Source organism: Brachyhypopomus gauderio, chromosome 2 (assembly GCF_052324685.1).
Source record: "Brachyhypopomus gauderio isolate BG-103 chromosome 2, BGAUD_0.2, whole genome shotgun sequence".
Taxonomy (NCBI): domain Eukaryota; kingdom Metazoa; phylum Chordata; class Actinopteri; order Gymnotiformes; family Hypopomidae; genus Brachyhypopomus; species Brachyhypopomus gauderio.
In genome coordinates this window covers 37734164-37748743 of record NC_135212.1, presented here as the reverse complement: position 1 = coordinate 37748743, position 14580 = coordinate 37734164, and the positions used below count along the sequence as shown (strand labels likewise).

The 14580-nt window shown below is 40.3% G+C and overlaps 1 protein-coding gene across 1 annotated transcript; it reads right to left on the bottom strand.

Moving 5' to 3' along the window:
- Positions 1-695: 695 nt before the first annotated feature.
- lysmd2 (LysM, putative peptidoglycan-binding, domain containing 2) lies at positions 696-7318 on the bottom strand. Its single transcript, XM_076995356.1, has 3 exons — positions 6855-7318; positions 5980-6293; positions 696-1710 (listed from the first exon to the last, which is right to left on the bottom strand). Exons 1-3 carry the CDS (start codon positions 7098-7100, stop codon positions 1671-1673), a joined length of 600 nt encoding a protein of 199 aa, XP_076851471.1. The 5' UTR covers positions 7101-7318; the 3' UTR covers positions 696-1670.
- Between the last annotated feature and the right edge of the window lie 7262 nt (positions 7319-14580).

Sequence of the window (14580 nt, the reverse complement as noted above, 5' to 3'; positions counted from 1 at the left end):
TCGTAATCTTCATGCATCTCTGATTTGTTTTCGGGGTTTGGTGTTCCCGCTGTCAGCACTAACCTCGCAAGAACTGACACTCGGGCTCCTGCAGGTTGCCTTTCTCGCGAGGCTAGCGACATGATTAATTTTGAAGAGGCATTTGAATGCTTTTTGAAAATTTATTATATTACAATACGGGAAATTTACGGTAAAATATTAATATTTTAATATTATTAAGAGGGGTAAAATACGGTAGTTTCCCGGACAAAATGGGAGACTTGAGAGGTATGCATTACAGTCTACTGCCACGCCTGCTGTGACTATATCAAATGGATGTGGATATCTTAGATCAGACAGGACATCAGATGGATTTGGATAGCTTAGATCAGAAAGGATATCAGATGCATTAATCCCCGCATTAATGAAACATGTGAATATTTTGATACTTTGTCATGGGCCCATAAATCCTGCAGATAAAACAAGTTTTACAGCACAACGTGTGTTCTCTGGACTGGGAGCAACACGCTGAAGGATTTTAAAGGGTCTCTTGGTCGTCTTGTGGTTTCCATCGTGACTCAAGTGTGATGACACATTTTTACATGTAAAAGGACAAGCGTAACAGTCCATAATTAAACAGGTCTTGTACAACCACTGTCAAACCCATTCGCCGTATACACAGACCAATCAAACCAGTTTAGAATGAAGAAAACATCTCAGCAACATACACATATAATGAACCAATTAGGTCATTTTGACCTATACATACATTTAATAGGATCTTTAGATTCGAAAGCACACCACAATATATTTTTTTCAAAACATACTTTACACACAAAAGCATCACATTCACACTGCAAACTATTTATTCCTTACAGACCCCAAAAACAACCAAAATGCTCAAAGTCAGCAGGTCAGGTCAAGTCAAAATGCTCCCACACTCACACACACAGGTCCATATACTGCATTATTGATTGAACACCAACTTGGAGACAGATGTCATATTTTCACAGAGATCACTTGAGAAGTTTCCATCAGCAGTGTACAATGTTACATGTACGTGCCAGGTGGCACTTTTCGCCGAGATCTTCATTGTAGTTGATGATCGATGCAATTAGTCCTGAACAGCAGCTTTTGAAGGCATGCAGAGAAATGGACAGATGGAGGTTTGATGTCCTGAAGGAATTTGAATTTGGCTAAATATGCTAATGTGGTTAATACTGAGTGGAGGACTGAAACAAGGTTCTACCTGTTACCTTATACTGTATCAGCATAGCCTGTACTGTATTAGCATAGCTTATACTGTATTAGCATAGCCTATACTGTATTAGCATTGCTGGCTGAGCCATCCCTTAATATTCTTCCATAGACAATGACATAACGATGAGGGTAGAACACAGCAATAATAACAATAATATAATAAATAACAACAACAACAACAGTAAATGTAATGTGTGAAAGGCAGTGGAGATGTCGAATCCTGTTTCATGGACTGATAAAAGCAGGTTTAAAAAAAAAAAAAAGTAAGAAAGTGTGATGACAAAGAGAATAGGAAGGGTGGGCTGTCGAAGTTGGGTTAGGATTATGGATAGGGTTGGGATTAGGGTTAAGATTACGGATAGGGTTAGGATTAGGTTTAAGATTAGGGATGGCAATAGGTAAAAAAACAGTGATCAGATTTGAGTTGTCTCCTAAGATGATGTCTGAGGATGGGACAGATCCTCCTCCTCCCTGCAAAACAAATAATGTCAGAGGTGAGACCAAACAAACAATGCTCTCCATTCTAAAGTCTATTTCCAAGGAGGGTTTTGACAATTTACATTTCTATAAATCAATTATATATCAATCTAATGAAACAGAAATACGAAGTGATTATAATGACAGAAATGACTGGAATGTTCCACTATTTACACCATTACAGAATAACTGACCATGTTTTCAGTGTAACCTGGTGATAGGGAGATAAGACACAGATATCCACAAGATATCGAGAATGGTGAGAAAGTTAAAATTAAGATATACACACAAGAGCAAAATCCACTACAATAAACTCAACATATGCCTCAGTCTTACTATCCCAGATTTAGCTGCCAACCATGAGGAGTTATTTATAAAAATAAAATAAATGTGCCATATTTTGTCAATTGTGATTTTTACACCCCAATCGAAATTTGTCCTCCGCTTTTAACCCATCTGTGCAGTCAGAACACACACACACACACACACACACATGCTAGTGATTACTAGGGGGCTGTGGATCACATGTGCCCAGAGCGGTGGGCAGCCCTAGCCCGGTGCCCAGGGAGCAGTTGGGGTTAGGTGCCTTGCTCAAGGGCACCTCAGTCATGGCCTTAGGTCTGGGAATCGAACCCACGACCCTCCGGTCACAAGACCAGTTCCCTAACCACCAGGCCATGACTGCCCCATGATACATATATATATATATATATATAATATATATTTATGATGCACTATAACCTGCTAGTTCAGGCCAAAGACTTTCATACTGGACCCAAGAACTCTTACACAAGCTGTGTCTTCCAGGAATGACACCTCTAAACCTCTATGGGATTCTGTGGAGTCTTTGGTTTCTGAAACTCAACATGAAGATTGTCCTTGAGAGACAGAATGAGGAAGCCTGTTAGTGGCTTTAGCAGACTTGTTAAGGGATTCATGTTCTATATTATATTATTTTCTATATTCAGTATACTTGAAGCATGGGATAAGAACTGGGCTTGTGCAGTTAAACATGGTGTGTGGAGTTGTGTGTGCGCGCGCTTTTAGAGAAATACAATGTAATATTAATTTGTACTTCATTTATATAGGCTTACCAAATGGGGAGGGTAAGGAAAGAAAAAGAAACTGGGGTCAGGAAGGAAAAGATGAAAAAAGAACAACTAAAGAAGGAAGATGGATAAATAAGGGAAGTGACAACAACCTGGAGATTTATTTTCAATGGTCATTACTAATTCAGCCGAATTCTCCTCTCTCTGAGCCATCTCTCATGTTACACTAGGCCCGTGTGTTTATGTGAATATATGTGCGTGTACCTCCAGGGAATGTTTTGGGGACATTTTTCATTTTCATCAATATGAACTTTTATCACTTTTATCGAGATGGCTGTAATTTAAATTTCGTTTCCTGGTGAAGAGATCGAATTAGATTGGTATTACACACACACCCACATCCTGCTTACAGGTACAGTACAAGCATAATGTCTGCAATAAAACGTAACCATTACATGAACCTGTATTTTTCAGATTCCTCAGATTCCCATTTTCCTAAACCAATTTCTTTTGGTTTAAGTTTGTTTCCATGGCCAGGAAACCAGAAGTGGATTATATAGACAGGACAGAAATAGCCGGCAACAGCAGCCATAGATCCATACAGTCCTCCTGTTTAGCATGTCTTCAACACTATTTAAAGATTTAAAAATTGAGAGCATTTTACTTCTGTTCTTAAATTATTATTTTGCAAAGACATTTTCAGTCCCACAAAGTACAATGTGCTCTAACATATTGACTGGAGCAGTGTGAAACATACTACCACTGGACTCAAGCACTGGAACATGTTTTAGGGGTTAGAGTTAGAGTTAACCCTAATCCTGACTTCACCTCAGCCCTAGTACCTCTCCACTCACTACACATACAGACATTGGAGATGCCACTACTGACATTCTTAGCACTACTGACATCTTCAGTGCAGCAGTGAAATGTGGCTCACATTATTACATCTCCACAGATTGACTGAAATCAACATAAATAATAATGAATAATAAATTAATCAATCAGCACTACTGTATATTGCATCTTGAATGCATAAATAGTCTGATTCTGATCATGGCCACCATTTATATGGAATCTTCAACATATAAGCATGTAAACATGTAAGCATGATCAACAGGTGTCCACAAACGTTTGGCCATATAGTGTATATTCCATTACAGATAATGCCTGAATAGCAGAGGATCCAAGTTAACAACAGTACTCAGTACTGAACATTTCTGAGCTCTCATTACAACTGGCCAGAATGCCAGATTCCTGCTATGAAATGTCTGCCGTCATCTTGATTCAGTCATTGACTCCTGGTCTCGGCACAGAAGGTAGGATCTATCGCACACTCTTAATACCAGCCAGACAGGAGACTATACTACACTGCAGACACAAAAGAAAGAAAGACATAATCCAATACCAAGAGATCAAAGTAATGAGAGAGATGCAGTGAAGGCCTGAGAGACAAAAGACAGTGAGAGGGGAGACAGTGGAGGGGAGGTGGGGGAGGGATGGGTGGGGGCGTGGTGAAAGAGAGAGAGAGAGGGGGGAGTGATGAGAGAAAGAAGAGAGAACAAAAAAGATGCGAGGAGAAAAAGAGCTGAACTGTTAGTCAGTTTCCTACTGAGGTGGTGCCCTCAGTCAGCACTCATGCACCTAAGCCTAACCTACTCTACCCCCACACTACACCTAACCTAACCCTAACCCTACATTAACACTAACCCACCCCTAACCCTAACCTACTCTACCCCCACACTACACCTAACCTAACCCTAACCCTACATTAACCCACCCCTAACCCTAACCTAGTTGGGGTTAGGTCCCTTGCTCAAGGGCTCCTCAGTCATGGCCTCAGACCTGGGAATCGAACCCACGACCCTATGGTCACAAGACCAGTTCCCTAACCACCAGATCATGACTGCCCCATATTGGGATATCAAGACACAGGTGAAACTAATAATCAGACTGTGTGTGTGTGTGTGTGTGTTCAAAATAGTACTGGATAATGCATACTGCACTCAGTATATACCGGATACTGCATACTGGTCCTCGTAGTAGTATGCAGTACAGTTTCCAGTATGCGACAAAAGCAAGGCATACTCCGGGTCACGTGAACGTAGCGTTGCATGATGGGATGCAGTACACCATGAAGATAGCTCTGTTCACGTACTGGAATATTTTGCAGATTTGCAGAAGTAGTATGTCATCCAGGGATGCTTCGCGTACTAGAAAATTTATTTTTATTCGCATAATGGATACTGATTTGGGGCCCAAGCAGTACGCCAATAGTATGAAGTAGGCCATTTCGAACACTGCCTGTGTGTGTGTGGTGTGTGTGTGTGTGTGTGGTCAAACTGCAACATTATGGGTAATGTAGTTCACAAAATGTCTCTCTCTCCTCTGTGGACTGACCCAGTAAATAATATGGTTATATTTGGTTAACACTGGGAATAGGCAGAAGAGACGGTGCCGTGGTTCTTTAAGTTTTAGAGTTGTCACTACTGAAAAAATCATCCATTTCACCTTTTTACTTCATCCCTGCTCTTAGATTACTGACTCACTCCGTCTGGGAATCACTATATTTAGGAAATATAGAGCCCGTTACCACATTGCTGTGTATAAATGATCAGCACTATGTGCAGATGAACAGACTCTTGGAATCTTATTATAGACATGTATCCATTCAAACAACAGAGTACATGACATTAGGAAAGGCTAGCAGTGCATTAACACCATGCTAACAGTTAGGCCTAAGCCTTCTCTGTCCTGGTCTGTGGAGACAAATGCAATTTTGATAGATACAGTAGGAAATTCTCAGAGATGAATCCATTACAAACATGATATTAACGGATATACTGATTGATGGCTACCTTCTAGCAAATAAGACCTTTTTTTTTGCCAGTGTGCATACCACACTCTGTCTAACGTGCACTCACACACATTCAGTCTGGCATAACAAAGAAAATTACACTGATCAGAGTTCAGAGGTTAAAGTCAGTGCCATGGTGAAAGCTACACGCTACTCCTTTCTGTGGTAGCAGTATCTACAAAAGTGCATACTACAAAACACACATTTATGTCCTTCTAAAACCCATCATGTGTTACCTCTTACTAATTTTGTTATGGTTAAAAATTGTTTGTTTATTGAAACGATGAATATCTACACCACATGGTAAGCTAGATGACAACCCCAACCTTAACCCCAACCCCTTAGCTACTTCCTTCTTACCTGCAACCTTCTTCCTTGAGTTTTCTCGCAACCTGCTTTGAGCGGTTGATCTGCAAATCTAGCATTTGTAAATAGTCTTTAGCAGAGAGCTCATCAGGTGGAGGGGGCCGTGGAACAGGATTCGTGGAGGCAGTCTCCTCCGTCTGCGGTGAGGGGTCAAGGGGGGTCTCCTGGACCACGCAGGCGTCTGGCGATTCCAAAGAGAGTCCGTTAAAGAGAGACGGCTTCTCCAGCTGCACTGGGATGTTCAGACTGTGGCGCATGAATACACAGTCACTACTGAAGAGCTTGTTTGCCCGCTTGATCTGCTCCATCTGAGGATGGGACACAAACACACGAACACATGGGGTTTGCTACACCACCACAGGAACTCGCTCTTGTTTTGACTCAGAATGACTAAAGACTGAATAACTGGTCTCTGTCCATTTTTGGTTCATTACGACTTCCAAGATCTGCCATGGCCTACTTAAGTGGTGTTCTGGAAATTCTGTAACCCTTCAATGGTATAATAATAACCGTGACGCTAAGGGTCAATCACATTAGTAGGAACTCCAATCATAGGAAAATGTGTGTCCTCTGTGCTTTAACACATCTGTTTACGTAGCCAGAGCGGTTAAGAGCTCCAATATTCTGCTGCCTGTCCCAGAAATGCGGGTCTCCTGCAGATAGGGGGTTCGTACAGGCCCAGATTTACACCAAGTTCCGAACGTTTCATCGTCACGAGTTCACTTTCTGAGTTGAACGGTGATGCCCTTAGTTGCATCTAGCTGGCGTCACAACATAAAATGTTAACAGCTGACCAACAAGGCCTGCAGCGACACTGATGCAGGAGGTAATTTTGTGTGCCTTTTAATGAATCTAGGGGACATTCTTACCGTAACACCATATTTCAGTGCTATTCCTTGCAGGGTATCGCCGTCCGCTACGCGATGCTCAATGTACTTCTCCCCTAAAGTTGCCGTTACGCTAGCGGTACTTCCATAAGAGCGGGTCTTAGTTCGTGCCAAGCTCTGTGACAGTTCACTTTCTGACTCCGAACCAGACCGGGACCTCGGAAATAACGGCTGTCCAAACCGTCCGCCTCCGTCCCTAAGAGACAGGACCGGGGAGAACTCCGCCATCTTTTTCCTGTAAAGCTGCGCTGTTGTAGAAGCCGAATCGTCTCACATTCAGAGGACGGTTACTGGTCCTCTGCACAGACCCATGTCTCCCGCGTCACGCATCTGCACAATTCAGCTGCGTAATATTGAGGATATTGCTTGGATAGACAATTCCGGGTTCAACTGTACCCTAACAGCGTGCGTGCGTGCGTGCGCGCGCAGCGGTGTGAACGTTGAAACGCGAGACGGGCACGCGGACACACCCAGGGACCTGCTGGTTTTGCCTGCTGCAGATGTTTATGGTGCATACTTTAGAATGAATGTAGGGCAAATTTAAACTAATTTTAAGTTTGTTACAGCAAGTCGGTAAATCATGAGAATTTAAGCAGACAAATAAAAATCTTAAACAAAAAAGCCATTAAAAGCCATTTCCCACCTGCAAAGAACGTTTTTATTTTGTTAGATCAGTCACTCTGTTTTCTCGGCGTGGGGACCAGCTTTAAGTAGTCCTAATCATAACCCTAAAACTATCACGAGGATAACTTGAACACATATTCCATAATGATCAACCACATTCTCAAATTTACCATAGCATGAACTATGAAACACTTTACTTCAAGATTAGAATACTTTGTAACCTACTGTGTATTTATTGCTATACTGCAGAACACGCATTAGCATACACACAATGTTTACAAAAGAGAATTTCGCTGTTTTCAGATATTCACTTGATCAAAATAAGTGAAAGAATAAGAATGTGTAAAAAATGCTGAAACAAAAAAAAAATGTTTACTTAACATTTACTTAACGAGTAAATGTTTACTCGTTTACTTAATTTAAACTACCGAAATTATACAAATAGGAAACGGTTAATATACAAATGTGATTAAAGTTATAGACCTCTTAAATGTCACAAGCATTTTATAATTAGATTTATTGGACAGCATAATGAACGTCAGCCTTACTCTGTATAAACATCATGAGACAGCCGAGTCTGCATTTGTTTCCCATAAATGATGTAAAGTTCAAATGGTACCACACACACACACACACACACACACACACACACACACACACACACACACACACACGCACACACACACACACACACACACACACTGCCCTTTGTAGATAAAAAGGAAACAGGTGTCCCCATGTTGTCCATATCATCTACTGCTTGGTTACAGCACCATAGTAACTGGTACATAGAGAATGAGCAGATGTGAGCAGGGCAACAGACTGCCAGTCAAACACCAGGATTAACCCAAGCTCAGCACTATCCGTGTCCATTCAGACACACTGGCGCCATGTCTCAGATAAACAATTCGGGGGCCAACTTTCCCTAAATCAGCTCAGATACTTTCGAAGGACTTCAAAAGGACTAAAGTGTGGAACTGAAACACTGCAAGGAACTCCATACACTCCATCCTTCGCTGTCCCAATGCTCATCCGTAGCACTGTGCACACAGGCCTGCACAATATTACAAACATGCTCATCGTATATGTGCAGAGAAACCAGAACTAATTGTCCAAGCAGGTGTGTCGAACGTCACCCGCCGTAACCCGAGAACGCCACTATGGAGTCTGCTATTGTCCGCTTAAACGCAGAACTGTGCTACCGAGACCGGCCAGGGAATAAATTAACATTGAATCATGATTTATTTATCCCCTACCGCCTAACTAACAATTCCGTAATGTTTTTCGATGAGTGCGCCTGACATTTATTATGGATCAGTTCATCAACACATAGGTAGAAAATGGAAGACTGTGCTCATGCAGTAATGCACATCTGAGAGAAACAGTAATGACATAACACAAGTCCACCCGCAAAGCAGCTGATGATATTGTTTGGTTTTTATATTACATAGAGTTGCATGCTTGTACTTCTACACTTCATAAATAAACACAATGAAGTGTTTTTTTTGAAAATATGAATTATATTTAATTATCTTTGTGGATGTAAACATAGGGTTAGGAATTCAGGGATGAATAATCAAGGAAAAAATGACCTGTAGGAAAGATTCACCATAAATCACCATTAACAACATCGTTCATTTTCCTTTTTCTTAAACTACCACCTTCCTGGAAAACATTGCTGTCCTCTACTGTAGTATCGTGATTATTTCCCCGGCTGTGTGCCTCATTGGTTGAGCATGTGGTTCATAGCACTGATGAATGCGACAGGTGAGACTGCACCTAGCTGCTGTTATTATTTGTTTATTTATTTGTTCGTTGGAGGATTCCTGAAAATAACATTATTTCAAGTTATACATTTCAAATTCTACACTGATAGTCCTCTTATGTTCATTGTTAATTCATTTAAAATAAACTCATCAGCTAGTTAGAAAATATGGTTGACAACATCAAGTCTAAGTTGTATTTAGATAGAACCTTCACAATACACATATACAATAAAAGAGAGAGAAATGTTGTAAGATACAACTTGGTTAACTTAGGACAGACCAAAATGAATAACACAGTTCTGGTGCAGTGAAAACACTTCACACACAGTGTGAGTATGAACATGGAACTAATGAAAACACCAATAGTCACAAATTTTAATACAAACTAAAATATCATACAGACAATGGGGAGTGAAGGAAAGCTGATAGGGGATGAACAGTAGACCAGATGCGTGTGTTTCATTTTTGCAGCTAAAAGTTTTAAAAGATGTGAGCTCTTTACTGATCAAAGGAAACAACAGGTAGAGGCTGTAGTTACAGTGAACCATAGTTAAAAACCAATATTAAATAGTAAAGCGAGAATCATACTGAACACTCTCATTAAAGGTGTTCTTAACAGTGATTCTTTTGAGAAACAGGACCCAGAATGGTTGGACTGAGGACCGAGTTTTGGACATACTGTCATTTAGCAAGGGTTGTGTGAGCAGGAGAGTGTAATAATAATAATACAGATGTGAGGTGATGAGTACTGAAATAATCCAGATGTTACATAATGTGCCAACTAGAGTCTCAGCATATTTGTTGTTGGTTAAAGGACAAAGTGATAATTGTTTCAGAGGTGGTAAAAAGATGACATTATTATGTGTGTGAGGGGTTTGATATGGTGCAGTGGTAGAGATGGAGACGAGAGGGTTTGGGTTACTCTTGCTCCAGTGGAGGGTCTACTCCTTCTTCTTCACCAGTCATCACGTCACTATGGTCTGTGTTCCTTTCTGTTCAGTTTTCTCACCTACAGAAATGATGCCTTAACAATCCATCACCATACACTCCAACTGAAAGTTTACAGAACTAGCTAACTTCTAGTTCATTCTAACCCCACAATAATTAGGATGACCCTTGCTGGTTTACCATAAATACTACTGACTACTTCACTTTTCAGACTGTAGATGGCGCTGTTGCATTTCTTAAGAAGTTATATAGGACCCTAGGATCGACCAAAGTTTCTTCCGTTGTCATCTTCAGGTAAACAAAGGCATAAATGCAAACAAAATGACATCTTTATCATGTTTAATAAATCAGAAGTAGATCTACAAGTAAACCGATTTTGATAGGTCTGCTATGGACTATTTTAAGTGTCATGTATTCTTGGTTTTATTTTCTGTTGCGTCCATAATGAAAAAGATTTAGATTAACTGTTTGGAGGCAGAAATTTTATCCATGCAAAAAGCTTGTTTACGGTAAGGGTTAATCCCCTAACCAGAGGCCTGTTCAGTCTAAAAAGTGCACATAAATGCAGGCTCCCTGACAACACCAGTCTACTAGAAAGAGATGACATTAGGCATCCTCATTAGCATTTAGGCTGGCTTATTTCCTCCATTGTTAGAAGGCATATGTTGAGTGTACACTGGTCTATACATACAGAATGATGGTCTTAATGACTATGTATCAGGGAACCCCAAATCTTTGAAAACTGGATATGGAGAGCCAATATGGAATGAACTCAGAGTGTGTGCTGATTACCATAAACACACATGAGGGTTCCTGTAGCGAATTAGTGAATGATTGTGTGTATGTACAAATCACGTGTGGGTTTTTGGGTGTCAAGGTGACATGAGTCACTAGCCAAGCTGTTATAGTCCTGCCATGTCTCTCTGCACCAGTGCACTCCAACATTATATACAGCACACACTTCAGACCTTTAGCTACTTCTGTAGAATGAATGTAGAATGAATGTGGAGCAGTAATTAGTGGCAGAACAATTAGAAGTTATGTTTAGAACTAGAATTTAGGAATTAGGCTTAAGTAAATATTGGTTATGGTTAGGGTTTAGGTAATGTTGGTTATGGTTAGAGTTTATGTAATGCTGGTTATGGTTAGGGCTTAGTAAATGTTGGTTATGGTTGGGGTTTAGATTATGTTGGTTATGGTTAGGGTTTAGTAAATGTTGGTTATGGTTAGGGTTTAGGTAATGTTGGTTATGGTTAGGGTTTAGATAATGTTGGTTGTTTAGAGTTTAGGTAATGTTGGTTATGGTTAGGCTTTTGTAAATCAGGGTCCCCACATCTTGGTTAACATCAATTTCAAGGACCTTTAAATGACTTTCCAGGATCAACTTTCTCAAATTCAAGGACTGCACCTGGGGGCATTTACCTACTGCTACCCCTGAATATGCTATCAAAAACCAGTGTTAATGCAATACAAATTCAAAAGACTGAATGCCACATTTCAAGCCATGCATCTTGAAATTAGCATTTTCCGTGCCTGACATTATGCACCGGTTCAACGAAAACATCACTCACACTTAATGTCAATTTACCAATTCACCTGTGAGAAGGTGACATACATGTAAAGCAACTACACACACATTAACTATGTACAGGAAACACTACAATGCAGTGCCGAACGAAACAAATGAATTTCAGCAGAATAATCTACAGAATGACCAAACTTTTCCAAAGTAGAAGTCAGCATAGGCCCTGCAGAATCAATGCCATTTTAAATGAACTTGTGTGGGCAAAATAATGACATGTTAACAGCAGACAAAAAAAAAAAGAACAAAATAACAATCTTCTTCTTTTGGCAATTCCCATTTAGGGGTCGCCACAGCGGATCAAACTCCTCCATCTGGCCCTGTTTCCACTGACACACCAGCCACTCCCATATACTCTACCACTGCATCCATAAACCTCCTCTTAGGTCTACCTCTCCTCCTCTTGCCTCGAAGTTCCATCCTCAAGACTCTCCTACCAATATACCTCTCCTCCCTCCTCTGTACATGTCCAAACCATCTCCTACCAATATACCTCTCCTCCCTCCTCTGTACATGTCCAAACCATCTCAATCTCACTTCTTCAACTTTATCTCCAAAACATGCTACATGTGCTGATCCTCTAATAAACTCATTTCTGATCCTATCCTTCCTCGTCACTCCAAATGAGAATCTCAACATCTTTATCTCAGACACCTCCATTTCCCTCACCTGTCTCTGTCAGTGCCACTGTCTCCACTCCATACAACATAGCAGGTCTCACTACTGTCCTATAGATCTTAAAAATAACAACAATACACATGCATATACACATACATACATACGCAGAACAGAGGAGCAAAGCCATATAATGAGATTAGAACAATAAATTTCTAGAGATCTGGTGTGAAATCAAGTTTTTTAATCTATTTAATGAAAAATAATATGAAAACAAGGGATTTAATGAAGAAATTGCACACCACAAAACCCGTGACTTAATACAAATTAAGGATATAATAACCAGGAGTCAATTGACACAAAGACAAGACATATAGACTGACAAACGATCCTCAGATGTCGGGGAAACCTAATGGGCCCCGCCCACCAGAGGAACAAACACAACACAACAACAGGACAACATGCAGCTGTGGATAGAGGCAGCCAGAAGGGGGCCCCATATCGTGGCAGAGGAAAGAGGGCTGTGTACCCCTCCACTTACTGTAGTGAATGTGGTATTTTGATAAAAGTATGACTACATTTATGGCATCAAAGAAATAAAATGCTAACATTCCTTCTTTTGATGTTGATAAGTTTGAGATTAATCCAGTTTATAATGTCCATGCAATAACACTGTGAATATCAACATGAAAAAAAACCCTAGCTCCAGGGATTCATCTTCTGACTTACAAAAGGCACATAAATCAACATCCAATGTAAATCTTTCAAGAAACATGACTACAGGATATATCTATTATTTTGAAAGGAGTCTCTTTCACTTTAGGAAATATGGGCCATTTGACAAATTTGGAATGAGCAAAAGCCATTGAGGTTTTATAATTTGTATTAGGATGTTTCTTGAAAGAATCTATATATATTCATAGGACATTTTGATCAATTGCACACATACAATTAGAAAGACAGAGGCAGGTAGTGTATATAAAAACATTTTTATTGAAGACCATAATAAGACAGTGCCACAGCATTGTATCATTAACAGCAGTACAGTATTATAGATCCTCTTCTTCAGTCCAGACCTGCAATAATAGTGGATCAGAAAACCCTCAGAATTGCCATTGCTCTAGATGTGTGGAGGATTTTTTTTATATATACAAAAACATATATATAGATCTCCAAAGAAGAGGTGCTGAGATGGGTATTCATAATGAACATTACCTTAACATCATAAGATCACACAGTTTTCACAGGTTCAAGGACCACCCCCTATGCATGCACACGCGCGCACGCTCTCACACACACACCCACACACACACTCTCTCTCTCTCTCTCTCTCTCTCTCTCTCTCTCTCTCTCACTCGCACACACACACACACAGGCCCCCACCCATAAAACAAGATGCCCAAGCCATATTAGCCAGCAGCCAAAAACTAAAACCACATTAGACCAAAGAAAATTCATTGTTTACAAAAAATATATATAAGACGAAGGTTACTTGATTTTGAATTTGCGGATTGATACACAAGGTGCCATCAAACAAAAAACAAAAAAGCCAAACAAGACCCCCAGTCCATAAAAGCCACAACAAAGGCGACTGGTCCTGTCCCACTGGGTGCAGGCGTGAGCCACATATTCCTAGATCTCTAGACACAGAACACGCATCATGCAGAGATTGAGTCCTACATCATAACAAAAGTCCACCTGAATCTGTCAAGTTTCCGATCATTCTCTGGCCTCAACATTTATGTATATACTGGTTAGGGGTTAGGTGTCCAGGAGACATCAAAATGTCCTGTCTCTTTCAATTTTTAATGCCAGGCGACCAGATGTTACATGCAAACAGGATATAGTGTTAACTCTGCAGCTAATGCACCACTTAACCAAAAAAGTGTTCTTAGAGTATAATAGTATAGCATAATATACTCAGCTATTACAGTATAATAATAGAGTATAATAATAGTCAAATATCATAAATGGTGAGTACTTATTCTGGGACTGTTTGATGCTTACTGGGTTAGGGCTACTCCATGATCTTTTAAATAATATAAACAAAACCACAAGCCTTTGCAGCGTTTTAATAAGCAAAAACAGCTAATTTCTCCTCTTATTCCTTCAAGTAAAGTAAGGCCATCTAGGGAATCAAAGCACAAACCCAAACCGTACAGATCAGGCCCTG